At 43.2% G+C, this 22,910-nt stretch overlaps 1 protein-coding gene across 10 annotated transcripts in view; it reads left to right on the top strand.

Annotated features, from left to right (window-relative positions):
- The window catches only part of LETM2 (leucine zipper and EF-hand containing transmembrane protein 2), a 283,485-nt gene that overhangs the window by 227,111 nt on the left and 33,464 nt on the right, over positions 1-22,910 (top strand). For 5 of the 10 annotated variants that reach the window (XM_085633944.1, XM_085633945.1, XM_085633946.1 and 2 more), the window contains exon 12: positions 2,945-3,069. The exons of 4 other annotated variants lie outside the window; for them this stretch is intronic. In XM_085633944.1, coding sequence (XP_085490070.1) covers positions 2,945-3,043 — 99 coding nt within the window. In that variant the 3' untranslated portion in view covers positions 3,044-3,069. Of the gene's footprint in view, positions 1-2,944; positions 3,858-22,910 lie in introns of those variants that run through there. One more of the 10 variants, XM_085633942.1, reaches the window with a different exon arrangement.

The raw sequence follows: 22,910 nt of genomic DNA, 5'->3' as shown, positions 1-22,910 counted from the left end.
AGCCCTTTTCATTTGTTTTATTTCTTTCTGCAGTCTGGCTCTCTTATCTTTTAGAAGGCCAGTAACTTCACCGAAGGGTAACGTAAAGTTCACTTAAAACTTAACCCAAACACGTTCACAAATTTCTTCACTGTAAATGCATTTTCCAAGGAGCATGTTACGGTTTTTAAAGTTCTGCTAATAATTTCGTCCTCTTCGTGCAGCTGGTCAGTCTCAAGCACCTCCGTTGCTCCCTCACCCCGCCAACTAACCATTGTTCCCCCCACCGTCTCCTTTGTTGCTCTCCAACACCTAGTAGCACTGCTTTTCCCCTTTCCTCCACGTGCTACAGCTCCCCTTCCTCCTCGCACTGCTGCTAGCCCTCCTCATCGCACTGCCCCCACTTCTTTTCTCCCTCGTCAACACACTACTGACCCTCTCTTGTTTATTCACATTTCATTTCTTTTCAAAAACTTCTCCAACCTCCCATAACTGCCCTTCATCAGCTTTCCTTCTTCCTATACCTGATTTTTCTTTGTTCTGCACCGTCGTAAGACCCCGTCCCCTCCCCCCCTCCCTGACGTTCAGCGCCCCTCCTATTTTCTTTATTATTTATTTGGGGACACTCACTGTCTGACACTTTGTCAGTCAGTGTCCCCAGTCCCCAAATAAATTATAAAGGCTGCTGCAACGGGCCACCAGTGCCGCGCGGCCCTGTTTGAAGTGCAAGCAAGCTCACGTGACCTGCTTGCAACTACTGCCTACACTAGCGCACGCACGCTGCACGCACCGCATAGTGGTGGTGGTGTGGTGGGTGCGCGCGCGAGTCTCGACCGGGTCATCAGTCTCTCCTGGGCAATGCCAACCTCCCTTTCACAGACACGGGCTAAGGCGGGGACGAGTCACAGGTCCCGCAGTCATGCTGAGCTCAGCTGCCGCCCGCGTTGCACATCGAGCGGGCGGCATTTATCAAAGGTTTGTGCTGCAGTTTTAGGCGGCGCCATAATTCTGAACTGCGCGATAGCCTGGGAGCCAGCATCGAGCTACTCGACCCTGTCCCGGTGGGGATCTTGAGGGATGGATTGATTCCCACCACCGACGCACGCCATCCAGGACAGGCAGGCCCAGACAACGCTGGCCGCAGCTAAATTAAATTGGTCAACAGCCTGCTAAGTGCTGGGCAAGGCCGCTGAGAGCGGCTCAAAGCAGCATGATGAGATCCCGCCTGGCGACTCGACCCATGACCTCAGGCCTACCTAGGGCTTACTCGAGTGAGGCAGGCCTTCTGAGTCGCCGGCGAACCAGTGCAGAAGTATAGGAGCTGTCTAAGCTTCTCTTGTCGGCACCTGCGCGTGGGATCCGATGCACAGCTTCCACAAGAAGTCATTCATCTTCAGGAGTCAGTACGAGTGCTGGTATGTTTTAAAGCAAACACTTCTGTGCAGTGCCATATGTATTTTTTAGACTACTTTTACAGCCTGTTGCATATTACGCACTGGTGCAAGTACTCTTAGATAGCGCGGGCTTTTTAATGCTCACTCTCTCAAAAAGTATATATTTGAAATAAAACTGCCTACAGCCGAGTTGTGACCCCTAGGCTATGTGTACTTTAATCAAACTTTTCTCCTGAGGCTTGCATGCATCCCCATGCTTAATTGTGTCTCAATGTTAATTGCTTAGACTAGCAATGCAACGTTGCTCAGTGTGTCCTTTTGAGATAAATTACAATCTGCAGAGGGGTTGTGACCTCTAAGCTACGCGTGTACTGTGGAAATGTGGATTTTCCTGATCAGTTATGTCCCCTATCTTGGACCCCAACGGTTCTACATGCATGTTACAAGTACATGTATGTTCCCTCCAGTTCCAGTTTCTAAGACGCAAACATATGTGTGTCTACCGTCAACATGTTCTCTGTCAGATCCGCCATCAATGGGCTGGATATTCGATTCCTAAGTATGAAAGGCCACCGACTTTATATGGCTAAGTTACTTCATTTTTACAGTTCAGGCAAGTAGGCCCGATTCTGTCCTCAAAGCCTTTCCCTGCTCTCTGTCTCTGACAGCTTCAGCTTGAGCTCGCATCTGTATCCATGAACTTTGTCCTACTCCCTGTGCAGCTAACGGTGCCTGCCTCGGCCAGTTTTCGCCTGTCTGCCAAGAAGCTGTATTTCACCTTCGAATTATCTATTTTGCTCTCCAGCCGATGCATTCCTGTCCAGTGATTTAGGTAAACATTTCCTTTGGCTCACAAGCAAAGGACTCAGCCTTTCCGTCCTCCTGCAAGTGATTCATAGCCCTGTTGCCATGGAAAGTTTTCTGCCCCTCGCATCTCATATAGACACTTAGACGCTTGTACACGCACACAGTCAGTATAGAATAGATTCTGTCCGAGAGTCTCTTCCTTGTGGATAACATAGTTCTTTAAACATAGGATGTTAGATATGATTTGGGATTAGGTTGACTTGACCCCAGACTTCTCGTCTCCACATGTAGAGCTTAATGTCAAGTCCCCTTCACCCCCTAGTTGCACGTCAATTACACGTCATACTGCTGCGCGCGCATCTATGCCAAGTATTATCTTATAGATCCACCTATGTCTGATAATTCTAACCAATCATGTTTCTTTTATTCCTTATTACGCCTAGTTTCGATTATGTCACTGTTTTGTCACTTTTCTTATCAAATGTTACGCCTTCTACATTCGTTTCATTGTAATGTACTTATTATAAAAATACATGTCTGTTAATAAATTATTGTACTTCACTTCCTGAACCCTCGTGGTGACGGAACCTGAGGGCCGCGACTCGAGTCGGCCATTTTGAATGGAATAAAGCCCATTAGAAAACCTCTTATACCACGGATTCTGCCTCTTGTTATTTTGAGCTATTTTACTTTATTTTAAGATTCCGTATGAAATTCAGTCCGGTAATATTTATTTTATTTACCACATAATGGCGCCCGAACAGGGACACTTTCTCATCTCACGCGCCGGCGGTGCGTTGCAGGCCCGGTCTCCTGCCACAGCTGGACGGACCATAAACGCGTACCAGCAGGATTTCCTGTAAGCTCCCTCCGGTCAAGCGGGGGCGACTGAGGCTGCGATCAACCCAGACGAGGCGGTGAGAAGTGCGAAGTATCCCGACCAGAGCCTAGCTGAGAGAGCAAGATCCGAGGTATACAGAGGCCCACCAGGTTTTCCGAAATCCCGACGTCCAGAGGGTCCGATGTCCGCAGTTATCGAGTCCTGTCCATTCTCTGAGGCCTTCCGTTTCAAGGAGCTACTCGGTGAGTACCATCGCCGGGGAGGCGTGTTGACGCGCACATAGGTTGTGCCGGTCAAGACGGATTTGGGTACACAAATCCGGTCTGCACTGTTTAGCAGTGTATATGTACTGTTTAGCAGTATATCAAGTATTCCGAAGTATTCAGTTATTGTCAAGAATTCAGCGTGGTGATTAGTTAGGCAGACTGTCATCATTGTCGATCATTGTTATAATGTTTAATGTTTAATGTTTAAAGTATTCAGAAAATGTCTTGCATATTGTGGTATGAATGATTGTTCATTGTTCACTGTTCATTATTGTGTTTCTCGTATTAAGTAAGTTCAAGAGTAAGTATCAGATCAGTTGTCAATATGCCGTTCTTCTCGAAGTTAAGACAGATTACTACCAGAAAAGGGGTGCTTGAAGAAGCAGTTCCTATTCCTCCTAGAGACACTCCAGGACATTTCATGTACCATAAGCATGGCTTAGATGCCATATTGTTTCTTGATCTATGGGTAGATTATACCAAAGGATTACCGGAAAGTCAAAGGTGGCCCATAGCGGGAACCTGGGATGCAGAGTGCATCATGAAAGTGGAGGAAGAGTTATGGAAAAGAAAGGTCAGACAGTCACAGAAAGACGCTGTTGAGTTATGGCGTAAAGAATCTCATAGACGAACAGAAAAAGCACGTAGACAAGAAGAGAGGAGTAAAGAAAGTTCAAATAAAGTTCAAGAAAATCTATTAATTGAGGAAGGTATCCGAGTGAAATCAGAACAAGTAAATAGACAAAGAAATGCTCTTATGAATGGTATGTATCCCCTTCTAGCCGAAGGACTACCTAAGGCTGTTACGGAGGTGCCAAAAGACTTGCCACCCCCATTATTTCCAATTAAGGTACATCCAAAGGGGCTTCCCAGAACCGCAGAAGATGTTTTTCTTTCCTCATATCTAGACGATGCAGCTCCCGAGTATGCTAACGCCACACCACATAGACCGTCTGGCGGAGGGGTTCAACGTCAGGATCAGGTATCTGTCCCCGTGCAACAGCAAGTCCCGATACAAGCTTCGGCAAGCACATCTGTTTCCGCATCTGTCTCCGCAGTCGACTCTACAGAGGTATCGACACCCATAGTTGCTGTGTCACGTTCGACGAACCCTTTCACACCCGACGCCCCAGATAGGGCCACGGGAGGTGCTAGCGGTACTTTCACACCACCTAGAATAAATAAACTTGTTTTTCAAGAGTCAGCACATTCACGTACACCTAAGTTCGTAAATGAACGTACGCTTAAGGAACTCCTTGTAAATTGTAGATATGACCCGGTGGTTGGTAAAGAGGACGAAATGGTCCTGGCATCATTACGTATCAGACGAGCCGCAGAGTATTTAGCGAGGTTACCAGGGATGATTACGCATCTAGATAACATATATCATTTTGTTCAAACAGGACGAGATCCAGGATGTATTAACAGAGCTATGGAATTCCAGAAAGTAGAGATACAGGGGGAACTGTTACGTTTCCTCATAAACTGTGTAATCAGAAATCAAGATCGTCCGGGGGTAGACCCGAATGCAATGCTTATTCTTACAAAATGGAGTCAGAATATATCAGAAGGGAGACACGATAAGCAAAATTGTATAATAGCCATGTGCCGAAAAATACGTAAAGAAATAGAGCGTATTCATGAAGAGAGATTGGGAACAGACGAGTTTGAGCAAGATGAAGTGTCCGAATCAGGGAACTCTGCAAGACAGTCAGAGACCATAGCCTATGTAGGCAGAGGAAGATCTTGTGAAAATACTAGATGTTTTTCTGATCCAATACACTCTGTATGTCCAAATAATAGCAGAACGTATCCGACGCCTGTAATGAATCTGAAGTCTCCTGAACATTCGTTTCAAGCCGCAGATAAAATACTACGAGAACGAAGAGGTTACCACCTCCTCGATTCCATGGATGAGCAAGAATTAGCCAGATCAGCCGTTCACTGGATTGACAGTCCTGAAAAATACGGTGATGAGACCGTAGCACACACGTTTCTCAACCTCAGTACAGATGAACAACGTTTAGCTGGAATCTATATGATTCAGCAACTCCTCATATTATATAAGAGCCAACATACTGACCCTGGTCCTTTACCTGATATATTAACGGAACTACTCACGAACAGATGGAGAGGTTCTAGTAACAAGCTAATTAAAGAGATATTAGTGTCACGTAAGCAGTATGTCCTTTTTGTAAGTCCGGATTCTCTCTCGCTGCCCCACAGAGAAAGAGCGCCGTACTATATGGATAGACAAAATCCCCTACGAGAAGTGCACCCAATAAAAGGCGAAGACAATGAGTTTCACCGTGTATTTGTTTACACACCCATATCAAAAATGGAATTACTAGAAATGAAAAAAGTAGTACCTAGTCATGACAAAGACCCAGCGGGTTTCCACCGAGAAATTAAAGACATGTTACTGATGGGAGAGTACACCTTTCCTGATATTATGACGATATTAAAGGTGCTTTTGCCTGCTGGCATATATGAAAAACTGAAAGAAAAAGAGTGGGAAGTGGGAGACCAAAAGATAGACTGGACAGCATTAGCAGAGGAAGAAAGGGGCCGAGCTGCAGGTTCAGGGCTCGGGGATAAAGTTAAACTATTACCAGGTTTACTAGTACAGGTACTGCCACGTTTATTAACTACAAAAAAGGAAGATTGGGGTGCAATCACAGCCTGTAAACAAAAGCAAGATGAAGACACAAGCGATTATTATGCTCGATTTGAAAAATGTTTTGGTATAAATAGTGGTATAAAAGCAAGTAGTGACTCATATCCACATTTATTTGTGACAAAATTAGTGGAAAATGCATTGCCCCCAGTGAAGAATAGAATATTGAAATTCGAGAGTACCTGGCAAAGTAACACTCCGTCGCAAATGCTACAAATGTTACAGTATCATCACAATAGAATTAGGGATGAACAAGAACACGAGCATAGACGCATGAAGGATACAAAAATGAAAATGCTAGTTTCTCAGACAGTACCAGCAGATGGTCACAAAAAGGGTGTGACCCATTCTGGTGATTCTGCAGTTCCTGTAAAAGGAACCTGCAATTACTGTAAACAACTAGGCCATTATGTACATGATTGTCAAGTCCTGAAACGAAATATAGCTACAGGTATTGCAAAAGAGAGACCACGATTAGTTAGACAAGATCAGAATGAACAAGGAGCTATGCAGCATGGACAGTCCGTGCCAGTTCAGCAACAGTCTATGCCAGCCTCACAGCAACCCATACAGTTTGTGCCAGCTGCACCACCGTTGCCTGCTACTGCCACACAAACCACAACACAACAAATGTATCAGACTGCACAGTATGAATACCCTGAGTATCAGCGTTACGCATGAACCAGCCTAGAGAGGGAAGTTGACTTACCGCTTATCGAGATTCCGGTAGATCAAGAAGGACCTTATGTACATAGTGAATTATTAGGTCAAGATAGAAAATTCTTACTCGATACAGGGGCAAGTCGAACAACCATAAAACGTAGTGAAGTTCCAGGGGCACCCCTCTCAGGCTCTCAAAATGTTTCCCTTGGTTTTTCAGGAAAACCTATTGTTAATGAAGTATCACAGCCTCTACCACTTACGATAGGACCTTTGACACGAACTACAGATTTATTGCTTACTAAATCATGCCCAGAAAATTTGTTAGGAATTAAAACTCTGAAAGCACTAGGAGCCATAATATGTTGTTCTCCGGAAGGAGTAAGGTTGTTTTTACGTGATTTTAAAGGTCACTATGTGTCTAGAGACATGGATCCCCGACTACAGACTTTACCAGTACATCTATGGGCACAAGGCCCTACGGATGTTGGCTGCATGAACATTACACCCTATCGAGTTACATTGAAAGCAGGAGTGGTACTACCACGAATGCGACAATACAAGTTACCGCATGATGCTGTAGTGGCTTTGTTGAAAATCATTGATGAGCTAATTGCCCAGGGAGTAGTTGTAGAAACAGACTCCAATGTATGTAATTCACCGATAATTCCGATTCTTAAACGAACTGATCCTACTGCTCCACCAGTGTACCGATTGGTTATTGATTTGCGTGAACTAAACAAGTGTATTGTACCACAATTCCCTGTGGTCCCTGATATATCATCATTGTTGACAGCAATTGATTCCGAAGCAACATTTTTTACTGTAATTGATCTCAAGAATGCCTTTTTCAGCGTCCCAATAGATCCGGAAAGCCAATACTTGTTCGGATTCAGTTTAAATGGGCGCAGCTTTAAATTCTCACGCGCTCCTCAAGGATTTACAGAAAGCCCCAGCATCTACAGCCAAGCACTGAAACGAGAACTTGACAGTATCCACATGCCAGTCAATACTGCACTGCTTCAATATGTCGATGATCTGCTGATCACCGCAAGAAGCGAGCCAGAATGTGAAAAAGCTTCTCTGACAGTTTTACATTTCCTAGCCGACAAGGGGCACAAGGTGTCCCCTTCTAAGCTGCAATTCTGTGTTCAGCGAGTTATTTATCTTGGTCACTCGCTGTCCAAGGAGGGAAGGCAGCTTACACCAGATCGCATCCAGTTAATTGCTAACATGTCAATACCCCAGACACAAAAGGAGGTGCGGGCTTTCATAGGCCTCACTTCATATTGTAGGCAGTGGATCCCTCAGTACGCATTTCTAGCAAAACCACTCATTCAGTTAACCACACAGGAGGCAGCCACATCGACTGTTCTCCCTTGGACTCAGGAACATACACAAGCTTTTGAAAGCTTAAAGGAAGCCTTATGTCAAGCACCTGTTTTAGCAACACCATGTTATAGCAAACCTTTTACACTCTTTGTTACAGAACGCGAAGGTACTGCCTTGTCAGTACTCACTCAGGATCAAGCAGGATCACGCAAGCCATGTGCTTATTTCTCCAGTACATTAGATCCCGTAGCTCAGGCTTTGCCTGCATGCCTGAAATCAGTGGCAGCGACAGCTTTAGCAATCAGACAAAGCGATGCCATAGTATTAGGACACCCATTGACAGTACAAGTACCACATGCAGTAGAGGTTCTTGTGAACCGAACACAAACGCAACACTTGACCATAGCAAGACTTACCGGTTATGAACTGACATTGTTTCAACCACACATAGAGATCCGACGGTGTAATACATTGAATCCTGCTACACTATTACCTGTAATTGGAACAGACCCACTAGCTCATGATTGTGTTGAAATCATTGAAATAAAGACGAAACCTAGACAAGACTTGACAGACGTTCCATTGTTAGATCCAGACCTGACGTTGTATGTAGACGGATCATGCATGAGAGCAAGTACAGGAGATTTAGTGGCCGCGTATGCAGTCACAACAGACACTGAAGTTATTGAGACACATTGTATAGATACTCTGTCAGCCCAAGCAGCAGAACTTATTGCTCTAACGCAAGCCTGTATTCAAGCCACAAATAAGAAAGTTAATGTATACACTGACTCACGTTATGCATTCGGAGTTGTACACGACTTCGGCGTGCTATGGCGAGAGAGAGGTTATTTAACGTCCCATGGTGCCCACATTCAGCACGGACCCCTCATTCATGCTTTGTTAGACGCAATACATCTACCCACTGCTATATCGATTATGAAATGTAAAGCACACACGAAGGTTACTGATACCATTTCTCAAGGCAATGATTTAGCTGATCGAACAGCTAAACAGACTGCTCAGAATCGCACATTAGACATGACAAAGCCAATAGTTCAGACACCAACACAGTGTATGACAATTAAGGATCCCGCACTTGACGTAATTGACATACAGACACATGCCACAGCAGAAGAAATAAAGAAGTGGACTGAACTAGGAGGGATCCAGACAGATCAAGGATGGATGACGAAGGAGAAATCTGTATGGTTTCTCCCTGATTCCATGGTTCAAGCCATTATAGCTACAGTTCACAGTCCAGCACATTTAGGAGAGAAGGCTATGCTAGACAGCATTCAGCACATTTGGTTCAACAAACATTTACGAGCAGCAGCTAAACAAAAAGTTCGTACCTGTATGATATGTTGTCAGTTTAATCCAGGAAAGAGTGTTCCCGTAGAGCAGGGTGGATTTCAGCCTCCTGACCATCCTTTTGAAGTCCTCCAGATGGATTATATTCAGATGGAACGTTGTCGAGGATTCAAATATGTTCTCGTAGTTGTCTGCGCTCTCTCCCGTTGGACAGAGGCGTATCCCGTATCAGATTACACTGCCCCGACTACTGCCAAGCAGCTAGTTCGAGAATTCTTCCCACGGTACGGTTTACCACGTGTTGTATATTCAGATAACGGTCAGCCTTTCTCATCCGAATTAATGAAACATGTCTCACTCTTGTTGGGATATCAGTGGAAATTCCACTGTGTCCGACACCCCGAGGCAGCAGGTCTCGTAGAAAGACATAACCAGACACTGAAAATCAGACTGTCCAAAATATGTAGAGAGAAAGGTGTCGACTGGATAGTAGCATTACCAGTTGCACTCTTTTACATGAGAATGGTAGCACACTCTAGAACAGGGCTATCCCCGTATGAGGTGATCTTTGGTAGACCACCGAATATGTGGGGGACGCCTATACCACGTAAAATAACTGATGTTGACTGTAATATGCTGACAGATTACCTGGCTTCCTTGATGTCTGCACTACAATCTTCTCGTTCACAGGTAGCTGCAGCCTTTCCCGACAACACTGAGGCGAAACCCCATGACGTTGTTCCGGGTAATCTTGTCTTTGTGAGAAACTTCGACAGGAAAAGTCAATTGGAGCCCAGGTGGAAAGCACCCAAGTTGGTCCTGTTGACCACAAGAACAGCCGTGAAGATCGAGGGACGAAAAGGGTGGATTCATTCGAGTCACGTCAAAAAATTTCATGGACTACCTTCAGATATAGACACTGTGCCCTGCACTCCCTCACAGACTGATTCAAAACTTCCTTTTGTTGAACAGAATGACTCTCAGTGCTATAAATTAAAGCTTAGGCCCAAACAGTCGAGCAATTTGATTGTTTAAGTCCTCTCCAAGGTGAAGCGGTTGAATTGTCTCCGACATGTATCCCTTGGACCTGAGTAGAGAAATTACCCGAGAAATGTTGAAACGACAGGCGTATTGTAAATCACTGCGTAACCACTGTATTGTGACATTATTAATTTTGTTTTTATTGAGTATTTTAGTAATTATTACGAGTGTAATTTTGCACATATATCATCCTATCTCTAGACATGTTTATAATGTTGCTGCAGAACATTCTTTTAGTGACCTACCGCCACATGAATTATCTTATAGACTTGCGCTGCGCAATAACACATTCATTAGTATGTTACATCATTCCCATCAGACTAGTAATGCCACCAATTGTTGGGTGTGTGGCCGACTCCCTCCCTATCAGAATAACAAAGGAGTTCTGCCTTTCTTTCCACATCCATTCACACACAATGGCTCCTGTGGAGCATGGTTTAGTTTATTAAATTCCATAGACCCAGACACAGCAGTTTATCAACAACATTGGATATGGGGAAATCTGAATCTAGTTTTATTCAAAGTCTGTCACCCTAATAAGGAGGGTCACCCCAGTAGAACCGGAACTGATTTAGAAAATGAAGTGTATAAATTAGGTAATTTTACGCCTAATCTTATGATTCTGAATGTCAAATCCGAAGTTGAACTAATTCTGCCCACTATGTCAGTATTTCCAGTTAAGGGTGAATTATGTGTAAGAAAAGTTGGTTCCATACACATGGGCCATAGCCAATGCGTTATTACAGTAGAATATAGTGATCAAGGTAAATCTTCATTTAGAGCTTCTCGCCATTCTTACTTTATATGTGGTCAGACGGCATATATGCGTCTGCCTCTAGATTGGGATGGTACCTGTTACATAGCATTCCTTTTGCCACCTGTTTTCCTAGCTCCCCCTGATTATTATCGAAATGTTCATTTAGTACACAATAGAGAGCAAAGAGATCTCCCAGTTGTCGATTATACTGAGACAGCATGGGACAAGTATGTAGATTTCAATAAAGGTATCTTTCCCTATATAGGTACGATATCAAATAGTAAGCTGATACGCAGACTCACCAAGACTCTTGAAGCTGTAGTAAACGAGACTATAGCCGCCCTAGGCAATCTGACAGAGGAACAATCAGTGATGAGAATTGTTGTTCTCCAGAATCGTCTTGTCCTTGACGTCATCCTGGCCGATAGGGGCGGAGCTTGCAGGGTCATCGGATCCAGCTGCTGCATATTCATACCAGAAAATTCGCCATCTGTATATAAAGCTATAACACGCCTTCATAAGATTGTAAGCCAGATACACGAGAATCCAGGCACTTGGACGTGGTCCGGGTGGTTTTGGAGTGTGATATCAGCCTGGGGATGGAGAGTTCTATCCTTCCTAGGTATTGGCCTTCTTATGCTCTTCAGTTGTTGTTTATGCCTGCAAGGTGGACCAGCGATTTGTGGTCTGTGTGCCACATCATGCATTCCACATCACAGGTCCCGTTCAGAATGCCGGAAGGAAGAAGAAATGATGCTCCATGAGCAAATCAATGGAATGATGAAGATTGATGTCTCGTGAAGGGCAAGAAGGGGACAAGGAGGGAATGTGGAAATGTGGATTTTCCTGATCAGTTATGTCCCCTATCTTGGACCCCAACGGTTCTACATGCATGTTACAAGTACATGTATGTTCCCTCCAGTTCCAGTTTCTAAGACGCAAACATATGTGTGTCTACCGTCAACATGTTCTCTGTCAGATCCGCCATCAATGGGCTGGATATTCGATTCCTAAGTATGAAAGGCCACCGACTTTATATGGCTAAGTTACTTCATTTTTACAGTTCAGGCAAGTAGGCCCGATTCTGTCCTCAAAGCCTTTCCCTGCTCTCTGTCTCTGACAGCTTCAGCTTGAGCTCGCATCTGTATCCATGAACTTTGTCCTACTCCCTGTGCAGCTAACGGTGCCTGCCTCGGCCAGTTTTCGCCTGTCTGCCAAGAAGCTGTATTTCACCTTCGAATTATCTATTTTGCTCTCCAGCCGATGCATTCCTGTCCAGTGATTTAGGTAAACATTTCCTTTGGCTCACAAGCAAAGGACTCAGCCTTTCCGTCCTCCTGCAAGTGATTCATAGCCCTGTTGCCATGGAAAGTTTTCTGCCCCTCGCATCTCATATAGACACTTAGACGCTTGTACACGCACACAGTCAGTATAGAATAGATTCTGTCCGAGAGTCTCTTCCTTGTGGATAACATAGTTCTTTAAACATAGGATGTTAGATATGATTTGGGATTAGGTTGACTTGACCCCAGACTTCTCGTCTCCACATGTAGAGCTTAATGTCAAGTCCCCTTCACCCCCTAGTTGCACGTCAATTACACGTCATACTGCTGCGCGCGCATCTATGCCAAGTATTATCTTATAGATCCACCTATGTCTGATAATTCTAACCAATCATGTTTCTTTTATTCCTTATTACGCCTAGTTTCGATTATGTCACTGTTTTGTCACTTTTCTTATCAAATGTTACGCCTTCTACATTCGTTTCATTGTAATGTACTTATTATAAAAATACATGTCTGTTAATAAATTATTGTACTTCACTTCCTGAACCCTCGTGGTGACGGAACCTGAGGGCCGCGACTCGAGTCGGCCATTTTGAATGGAATAAAGCCCATTAGAAAACCTCTTATACCACGGATTCTGCCTCTTGTTATTTTGAGCTATTTTACTTTATTTTAAGATTCCGTATGAAATTCAGTCCGGTAATATTTATTTTATTTACCACAGTACTCTTCCATTTCCAGTGCTTTGCAGCCCTTTTAAAATCTTCTTACAGTTTCTCGTTGCTCAAATGGGTGTAATTTCTGATATTTATGTTGCCTTTGTTTTTATTGCTTGATTTTCCTTGCGAAAAAAGTGTCACTCATAGTTGTTGAAATGTCACTCATAATTACGCTGACATTATAAAAACGTCACACTTAGCAATCTGAAACCTTGGCAGCTATGCTTCCTTTATGTCCGGCCTGCTGCTGTTAGCTGTACTTCCGGTGCCAGCTGCGCCCCTCCACGTGCACAAACCATGAGCTGAACATTGCAGGCATTGCCCTGTAGAAATGTAGTCATGGCCGCCGGTTGTACAGTGGGGTGTCGGAGAACATTCTATAAAGTATAGAACCCTGCGAATGCTGGTAATTTCGACGTTTTTATTTCTTTATTTGAAATTTTATACCACATGCAGACGACGTTAAAGTACTCTACAGTTTTTTATTTTTGCAAAAAAATGTGAGAAATGATTCCAAATAATAAACATACATATTTACAAAGAAATGTTCAGGATGACGTCAGAGCATTTTGCAATTTGTAGATACAAATTTTGAGAAATGCATCCAAGTCATATAAATCCATGTTAGCAAAGACGTGTTGTCCTATGGTGAACGTTAAGTCGTCGGTTTGTTCTTCACGCTACAATATTTGATTTAAGAATGACACTGCATATGTGGCGGTGCAGGTGCTGGAGAGAGCTGCAATTAAATGTCACAAACGTAAGTGTTCGGTGTTATGAGGCATGAATATGGAGTTTTATTGGATAAATAAAAAATCCATATTCTGGGTGCTGTTATTGAGATGGAGTAAGGGCCTACTTTGGAGTTTGGCCGATAGGATACTCAGACACAAAAGTATTACAGGTGCATTGTAGCCTATAGCCTTTGTATACAGAGCACAGGATATGTGCCACTGTGTGGCAGAGTATTCCATTCACCAATCTCTAAATAAGGCCATACAATTTTTTTATGTTGGATTTCAGAGCAACAAGCATCAGTGCTTCATTGTTTCTGGGGTTTCTGTTTTGCCCAGTGACCTGTAATTGCTGATGCTAGGTAGGTTGGTGAAGGGCTTTGAAGGTTATGCACACTGTCCTGAGTATGCAGTGTTTCTCTACTGGGAGCGAGCTCAGACATTCTTTAACTGATGAGCTGTGGTCTGCCCTTTCCATGTTTGCAGTAAGCCTTGCTGCTGAGATTAATAATAATGTTGGGGAAGCCAGGCTCGATAGGCCAGTGAGTAAAGCAGTTTCACATACCTACCTGGTGACATCTAGAGAATGGACTAAGGTTTGCAGATCTTGTTTTTAACATAAGGCACCACAGCATGCACACATCTTGCACTGAAACAAGATCTGCTATTCTCGAGTTAGGGCACGAGATAGGGGTTGCCTTAAAGCTGGTATTAGTGTTTGAGTTGGAGTGACAGTCAATATTAGTGTTGGAAAGAATTAGGTTACAACTAGGATGAGGGTGATGGTTAGATGAATGGGATAGGGGTGGAACGAGGACTGGAATTATTAGCATTGCTTGGATTAACAATAGGTTTAGAGATACATGTATGATTATGCTTAGATTGCGGGTTATTTTTAAGGTTTCGATGAACACAAGTCTTTCGATTGGGTCTTACCGCAGGTTTGTGGTTAGGGTTTGTGTTCTAGGTTTAAAGTTACAGTTAAAGTAATTGAGCCAACAGTTGTGCAAGGAGGAATCCAGACTGCTTAACACCCAGCCTTAGCACAGAGGCCAGCAATTTACAAATAAACATGGAATTGTCAGAGACGGCATCGAGCTCTGAAAATTATAAAGGGCCTACCACAGCAGGCTTCTTTTTTTGGCCACTCTGGTGAGACACTAAAAACACACACAACATGCGCCCTTCTTTAAAAATGCAAATTTGTAAAATATCTGATTACCACATTATCAGGCCAATACCTGCCTTAATAATGTCCAGAGGGCTTGTGACACATTCATATGGGAGGAGGACTAGAATTTCGTTGAGTCAGAGAAGGTAATAACCAAGAGAAACAGGATTGGGAACACCCAGTGGTGCTCGAACAATTTTCAGAGTGGCGTTTCTGCCATCAGTGCTTCATCACTTAACTCACAATGTTGAACATATATCATTAAAGCATGGTGTGTTCGCGCAGTGTCATTTATAGACAACACAATCTCCATTGAAGTGGTCACTTAACTTGCAAAGACATACAATTTTACAGATAAAACGAATGTAGCGCACAAACGATGTGTGGAAATCGGGTGTCAATCAATCATACAAACAGGATTTGCATAGCGCTGCTTATCACCTGTGAGGGTATCTAGGCGCTGGAGGGTGGGGGCGGTGCTGCTGATTAGGGACGTTAATCGAATAACCATGTTTTTAGGCCCTTCCTGAAATCCTGCAGGTTGGCAGTCTGTGTGTTCTCCTTTGTACTGCCGGTCACCGGTGTATTTAACTGTGTAGCCTTGGACCGTGTCATGTATGTGCATGTAACTTGCATGATTGAGGTAACTATTAGCGGCGATACTACGTGTCTCTTGGTCCTTTTTCCCCAGCACCCCTCATCCCCCTCTCCAGGGGCGGCAATCTGAGGGATAGCCCCGGGCTCCACAAGCTCTAACTACGCCTCTGTATTACACATATACATGTATTACCTATGATTTGAAGCTCATTGTTCAAGTAGAAGGATAAGCCATTGTGGATTGTTTTGTGAATTATAAATGTGATCTTGAAGTCGATCCTTGCTTTGAGGGAGTTTTCTGAAGTTGTTTTAGAACAGGAGTGATGTTGTTCAACTTGTTGCTCCTATAAAAAGCCTTTCAGCAGCATCAAGTACAGCTGTTAGAGAAGCAGTGGTTGATTTTGGGACACTTGCTAGGACTGTGTTTCCCCCATCAACATGTGTAAGAGCAATTGCCCGTAAGTGTTTAGGAATTCATGAGGTGGGTTTTACAGTTTTAGGTTCGTAGAGGAAGCTAGTATGAGGCAAATTTAGTTAGTTGGGTTATATTATCATTCAGATTGAGATTTTAGCAGATAGTTAAGCTGAGCGACTTCACATGTGGGACTAAACCGGGGGAATCCAAGCCAATGTATTGTATTTTTCTACAGGACTCTGAAAGTCATTAAAGAAGAGGAGAACAAATTTGGTTTTGGTTGTATTCATTTTCACAGAGAGTGAGGACATCAATTGGATTAGTTTCTCTTAAATGATTTTCATGTTTGTATGCTGATGGGTTGAGGGACTCAAAAGTAAATCTGGGTATCATAAGCATATTATTACAGATGGATAAATCTGTTGAGGAAAATTGTGGGAAGAGATTACATATGTTAGTTAAACAGGTAAGGCAACAAGATGGAATTTTGAAGAACTCTGAATATTACTGGATGCTTATCTTATTAAAAGTATTTTAACTTTCCAAATTGAGATTCTTGAGCAGAGGAATGATTTGAACCATGATTTATTTCCCTTAAAGCAAATTCCCTCGCATTTGTGTCCACTCATCCTTCCTTTCATTCTTGCATGGTTGAAAAATAAAATGGAGATCTAGGAGTTATGTAAAAATAAATACCTCTTATAAAAGCCAAGAATTCAATTTGGTGTTGACAAAGCACTTCTTAACATAGGCTTTTCTTTTTTTTTATTGGCAAGAACTTTTTTTGATGACTAATTTGAGTATTCCAAATTCTGCAGAGAGTATCTCATATTACCACTTATTTCCCTTATTTTTTGCCATTGTCTTTGTAAATATGGTGAGCCATCTGAAATGAAAAAAATTGGAAAATATAACAAAGAAATCATGCAGCCAAGTATGGCTTGCACCAGAAAAGCCTTTTCCGTATAAAAAGTATACATAAATAGAAGGAATTCATAAAATATGGGACCCGTGGAGGGCGTACTTTGGATTGAATGGGGAAGGGGGATGGGAATAAAGTGAAGGGACTAAAGTACATAGGGCTACATTTTCACATACTTTGAAAACTGCTAACAGATACCCTGGGCATGAAGTCTGATGAGGAAAAAATGTATAAAGTAATTCTACCATGCCTTTAGGATTGGAATGTAATGTGATACCTTAGTTTGTACTGTAATCAAGAAAAGGATGTTCTAAAAAAAAGAGAGACATAAATAAGAATAGCATAACGTAAATGTGGTGTGAATAGAAGTGTCTAAAAAACAGGTACAAATTACCCTAGAAATTAATTTGAGGCAAAAGAAATTGATGCAACTTCTACCTAAGCCAATTCGTTTTTTAGAATTCTTTGAGAGAGAGTCAAGCAGCTCCTTCAATGTGTCAGGAACCATTACTGTTGGTTCGAGGGCGTCTAAACTTTCCCAAAATCCAGATTCGAGAGTGGTTAACACGGTGGTGGAGATTGCTTCCGCTTTTGCCTTTTACATCTAAGACCTGTACACACACCGCGAGTGCCCTGAACGTGAGCGCTCCACTCCCCTCCTTTGTATGACTTCCTCTTATTGACCTTGGCCATGCCATACTTAGACGAGCTCGAGCAACCTGTCACGGTACAAGAGATATGCTGCCAGGCAAAACTCCGGTTCTGACAGGTTCCTCCTTGAACATTATAGTAAAGTTAAGTCGCTCTTCTCATCCCACCCATTGCACATGAATTAGGAGGCATAGAAACATACGAGTTCACACCCAAGCTTGAACAGGCAACCATTGTGGTCTTTCATAGCATGAGGCTCCCGCCAGATCGGTGCTCCTTCTATGGCTCAATCTCCCTCATCAATATGGAGATCAAGATCTATGCTAGAGTTCTGACCAAAAGACTATGGCACGTGATCACCCTTTCTTGTTCTTCCAGGTCAGTGTTCCTTCATTCCTCATTAGAGTACCCAACATTGTATTCACAGAGTGCATGTTGCCTTGGCAAAAGCTTCTGGTATTTGGGACAGTGGCGCCTTCATGCTCATAAATTTTGTAAAAGCATTTGACTCCCTTGATTGAGCCTTCCTCTTTAGATTGCTGGCAAGGATGGGATTTAGGGCCAGATTCTTACCATTTGTTAGAGTGCTATATTTTCACCCTCAAGTACGGATATACAGCACCTTATAACCTGTTTCCAATTTGCAAAGAGTCCAGGCAGGTTGGCACCCCGTCTCCACTCCATTTTGCCCTGGTGATGGAGCTCCTGGTGGCATGGGTCAGATGCTATATCTCGGTGTGTGGATATCTCAGGGTAGGGTGACCTGTAGGACTACTTCGCAGTCTATGCATGCAACATACTCTTATTTGTGGGTTTCCCCAATACACAGGACCCCAATTGTTAAATAATGTAGAGTTATATGGTGAAGTCTCTAGTTTGAAGGTTGATGGTCAAAGTTGCTTCTTGTCCTCATCAGAGAAGGTATAGAGACATTAGAATTCAGTGGCAGTCCCACCTTTCTATTTGCAAACTTAGTTTCAAATACCTTAGCATACACCCAGCGTTAGAACCCTGGCTCGCACCGGACAGATAAACACTTAAGCAAATGGTCCAGTCTTCTGCCCAGTATTCAGGGATGTGGAATTCCCATAGCCTGACGGCCAGGACATTTTGTTTGGGGTCAAGGGCAACAAGTTTTCCTGTGTATTTTGTCCTTAGGACAAGTAGGCCCAAGTCCCTGCAGCACAAACCCGTTGACTGCCAGTTTGTTGTACTACATTATGGGTCAGGGAAGGGCACTGTCTGCAGTTAAGGAAGTATTTTTTATCCATATGTTAATGCTGTTCAAACTTGTATTTATGGTTCATTAATTGAAAGCCTTTATTATTAGGGTGAGTGGTCTAAGTAAATGTTGTAAGCTCTGACTGCACTACTGACAGTGGTTCCAGTATAAAAATGTGTATACACGTTTTGAAAGTTTATCAATATGAGGCTATTTATAATGCTCCCAGAATGCTCCCTGATTTGATGCAAATATTTGCAGAAGCTTGAAAGCAAGATTGATGATTGTTTGCTTTCAAAATAAAATGTTCATTTAAAAAAATGAAAGCAGGAAAAAAACATTTTGCTAAACTACTGTAAAATTTCAGGTACCATTTCTTTGCAGCATCATTTAGTAATGTGTTGATGCATGCTAATATTTCCCAAAAATATTCATAATGGAAAATCAGTGCAACCAGTTTCAATAAGATTATGGGAAACAAAAATAAACAAGCATTGGCAAAGCTGGTAGGTTCGAAATTGGTGGTCAGCTTTTTAGTTTTGTCGAAGTGTGACTTATTTTGGCATGGTTTTTGTAAAACCTTGTTGTTGTGGGAGCTGCCGAGCCCTCACCATTATAAAAAACATTGGCATAAGCAAACATTGGTTTTGGTCTCTAAAAGCACACCTTGCCACAGTTGTTACTGGCACTGAACAAAACTACTTTGTGTGCCGATATGCTCCTTGTGAAAGAGCGAATGCTGTCACTCACAGTGAGGCCAGCCGATACAGCAAGATAGACAGAATTTTAATAAACACAAAAGATCACGGTCAACGCCAGACCAAATTAGGGGCCCAATTATTAAAGAAAGTCTCAAAAGTGCACCCATGATATGTGTCCTTGCATTGAGTGCAGCTATACGGCTTTTGTTAACTCCCAAGAATTTACAGAAGTAGGACGAGAAATAGTACTCCTGGAAAATGTTTGTGAACTGCATTATAGCATGAGCAAATAAGCATGTGTAGATTTGCTCATGCGAAATTTTGATTGTTTGCAAGTACACTTTCCCTCCAATCACTTTTTTCCCAACTCTGGAAGAAGGTTTACGTCTGCCATTGTCTGGAGTAAATTTCCAACATTTCTCAGTATGGGAAAAGATTAGAGAAGAGTTGTTGAAAACCTTAAAACATACAAGTTAGTAGGTTTGCACAGACTCAAAAAGGCATTCTAATCCTGGAACTATTGCTTACCACTACATTCAGCCCCAGTCTGGCGATCTGCGGAAACATGGCAACATAAGTATTCAATCACTTCTATGGTATGAGCCCTGGTATAATCAAATAGGCTATATCAGAGAATCTTATATAATGGGATTGCTGCCATAATTTGTCGCTGCACTACATGGCACCAAAGGACCAAGTGTATTTTGTTACAGGACAAGTAGATTTATGAAGCAACCGATCCCATGGACAAGTAGATATTTTATTAAATTCCACACCCCTGCAGTATACTAGTGAGAATGGACCTTTTTAAAATACTCGTTCTGCTAAGGGTTCTATGCATACTACAGAACTTCCCCATGGTAATCCCCCTAGAGGTGGTTCACATAATTGAAAGCCAGGGCTTGTTCCTTGATATGGGCAAACTGGACCCAACATATTTCATTTGTTAAATGCACCTAATCCTCTTATGATGGGGGTATGGGAATGGTGGACCTACAACTCTATTAATGGGCCACACAAATCACGGTGCTTAATGAAAGGCTGCATATGGGATACATAAAGCCAGCATTTCGCTTGACACTGCTCTCTGACTTCTTCACAGGGCCTGGCTGGAGGGATTTGCACTGTGGTGCAGTATTATGACCTCTAGGCTGAGGAACGTTTGGCAGGGTACACATATGAAATTGTTCTAGACACTTTAATTTCACTGCCACAAAACTCTAGTTTACAAACACTTAACAGCTCTGTTATGCACAGACCTATAATGAGAGCTTCTTGATTGAGATCCCTGAATTCAGCTCGCTAGACACGCAGATTACCCTAGGCCCACTGGGAAAAGGATGGGTTTCACGTATCTATACACCTCTAATTATTAATGCCCCAACTTGTTTAAGGCACTTAAAGATCGCTGGGAAGCCTGGATGGTGCCCTTGGACAAAGGTGACTCTAGAGATGAAAAAGTAGCCCCAAATGAACTTGCCATTCCCTCACGGTTGCGCCTCATACAACTAAATTACTTGTAGGCTGCCTATTTCACCCCCAAGAAGGCATGGTGGGCTGGGGCGATTATACCTATCTTTTTTTTTATTCTTTTTTATTAAACATGAAAACAAGCTTCAGATAGACATCGTACATAAGCGTAAATTTTTGTGGATAAATGAGTGTTACAAATACCCCACAACGCATATGGTACCGATCCAAATTTCTCGCTGCTACCACCATTACAGTCCATGGGATTCTACCTATCTTTACGCTTTCGCTGTTATCCTAATGAAAGTGTTTTTGGTTTCAATGTGATTACAAAATGCCCTACCCTAGCACAATACCACTCCAAATTATTAAGCACTCTCCAGAATCATAGGTAGACCTTTCTCCCCATGTTGCTCTATTAGGCATTGTGGAAGAAGGAAATTGGATATTGTACTTTGGTTGGCATCGGCACAACGATTGGCAAGAGAGACATTGCTTGTTTTTGGAAATCCATCCTCCTGTTATCGAATGGCAGAAAACAGTGGACAGTTGTGCGAAAACAGAGGAGTCCATCTATAAAACTGGAGGCTGCTCACCTACGTAACACAAGATTTGGGGAGCTGGTAGTACTATTATCGTCTAATGGATGGTTAATGTGCTGCAACAGATTTTACCAATTTCTTAGATGAACTTCTACACTATGATTACACTGTTTATCTTAGTCCTAATGTGTTATACAAAAATAATAACATCTGGTTTATAAAATAAAATCCTGACCATTGCAGAGGTGTTTTGCAGTTCAAACCGTTTAAGCATTTATGAGAAAGATAAAATGTAGCTAATTCCACCCAGTTGGGTTTCATTCATCTTGCAAAAGATGAATCTGTAGCTTTAATTTTGGCCATGGGAAACAGCGTCTCTCCGAAGTGCCTTTGCGAAAGATTTGACTCATTAAATGATGTTTAATGTACCTTTGCTCTGAGTCATGAGTTGCTAATAGTCCTGGTTGAAAAGGCCACCCATCATTTCAATTTCCAAAATGCTGTTTGAACCTGGAGAGAGCAATTTCCGGTTACCCTGGAAAGTAACAGTGTGCTGTCGGACTGGCTGTCTGACTTGAAGAGCACGGTACTGTTCTGGAACTAGCAGACATTAGAAAAGAGACTCATAGTTTTGGACACTGGAAACATTTATCTTTTAGTTATAAATGACCTCTCGGGCTTCAAAAATATATTTACTTGAAGCATGCATGCGGTATAGATAGATCTGAAAGAAACACGTTAGTTAGATTCCTCACCTTAGAATATCCCCAGGCGTCAGACTGGATCCGGAAGATTTTTCGTCAGCAATACCCCTTGCGCGTCGCTAGGCGTCGTCTGCGGCTCCGCATCCGTCGTCGGCGTCGTGCGCCGGAATGACGTCGTCGGAGTACTTAGACGCCGCCCTCGCGCGCTGACCTCAGTTCTTCTTTTTTCCGCGCCAGTAAGCGCAGATCCGGGAGAGCTACCCCTTTAGTCACTTTTTGACTAACTTGTCGATCCTTTTTGATCTTGTCAATCGACTCCGGTGCCGGTAGGATGCCTGGTTTTAAAGCCTGTGCTGACTGTAGCCGCCTGATGTCGGTTACGGACCATCACCGCCGGTGCCTTTACTGCTTGGGCCTCGACCACGACGTGGAGTCGTGTTCCGACTGCAAGGCCCTGACCTCGAAGGCTAGACGGGAGCGGTCCCGTAAGCTTCTCGAGATTCGCCACTCGGCTCCGCGCGCCTCTCGATCCCGGTCCAGGAGGAGGTCCAAGGATCGGTCGCGGAGCCGCAGCCGACGTCACCATCGGTCGTCGGGATCCAAGTCTTCGGGTAAGTCGAAGCATTTCAAGAAGTCCAAGAGGCGACACCGCTCTTCGGACTCCCCTCGCCGGTCGCGCGACTCGGCCGAGGGTCAGGGTGGTTCCAC

The sequence above is a fragment of the Triturus cristatus genome, chromosome 11 (genome assembly GCF_964204655.1).
Source record: "Triturus cristatus chromosome 11, aTriCri1.1, whole genome shotgun sequence".
In the NCBI taxonomy this organism is placed as follows: Eukaryota; Metazoa; Chordata; class Amphibia; order Caudata; family Salamandridae; genus Triturus; species Triturus cristatus.
This window is presented reverse-complemented; position numbering and strand designations above follow the sequence as displayed.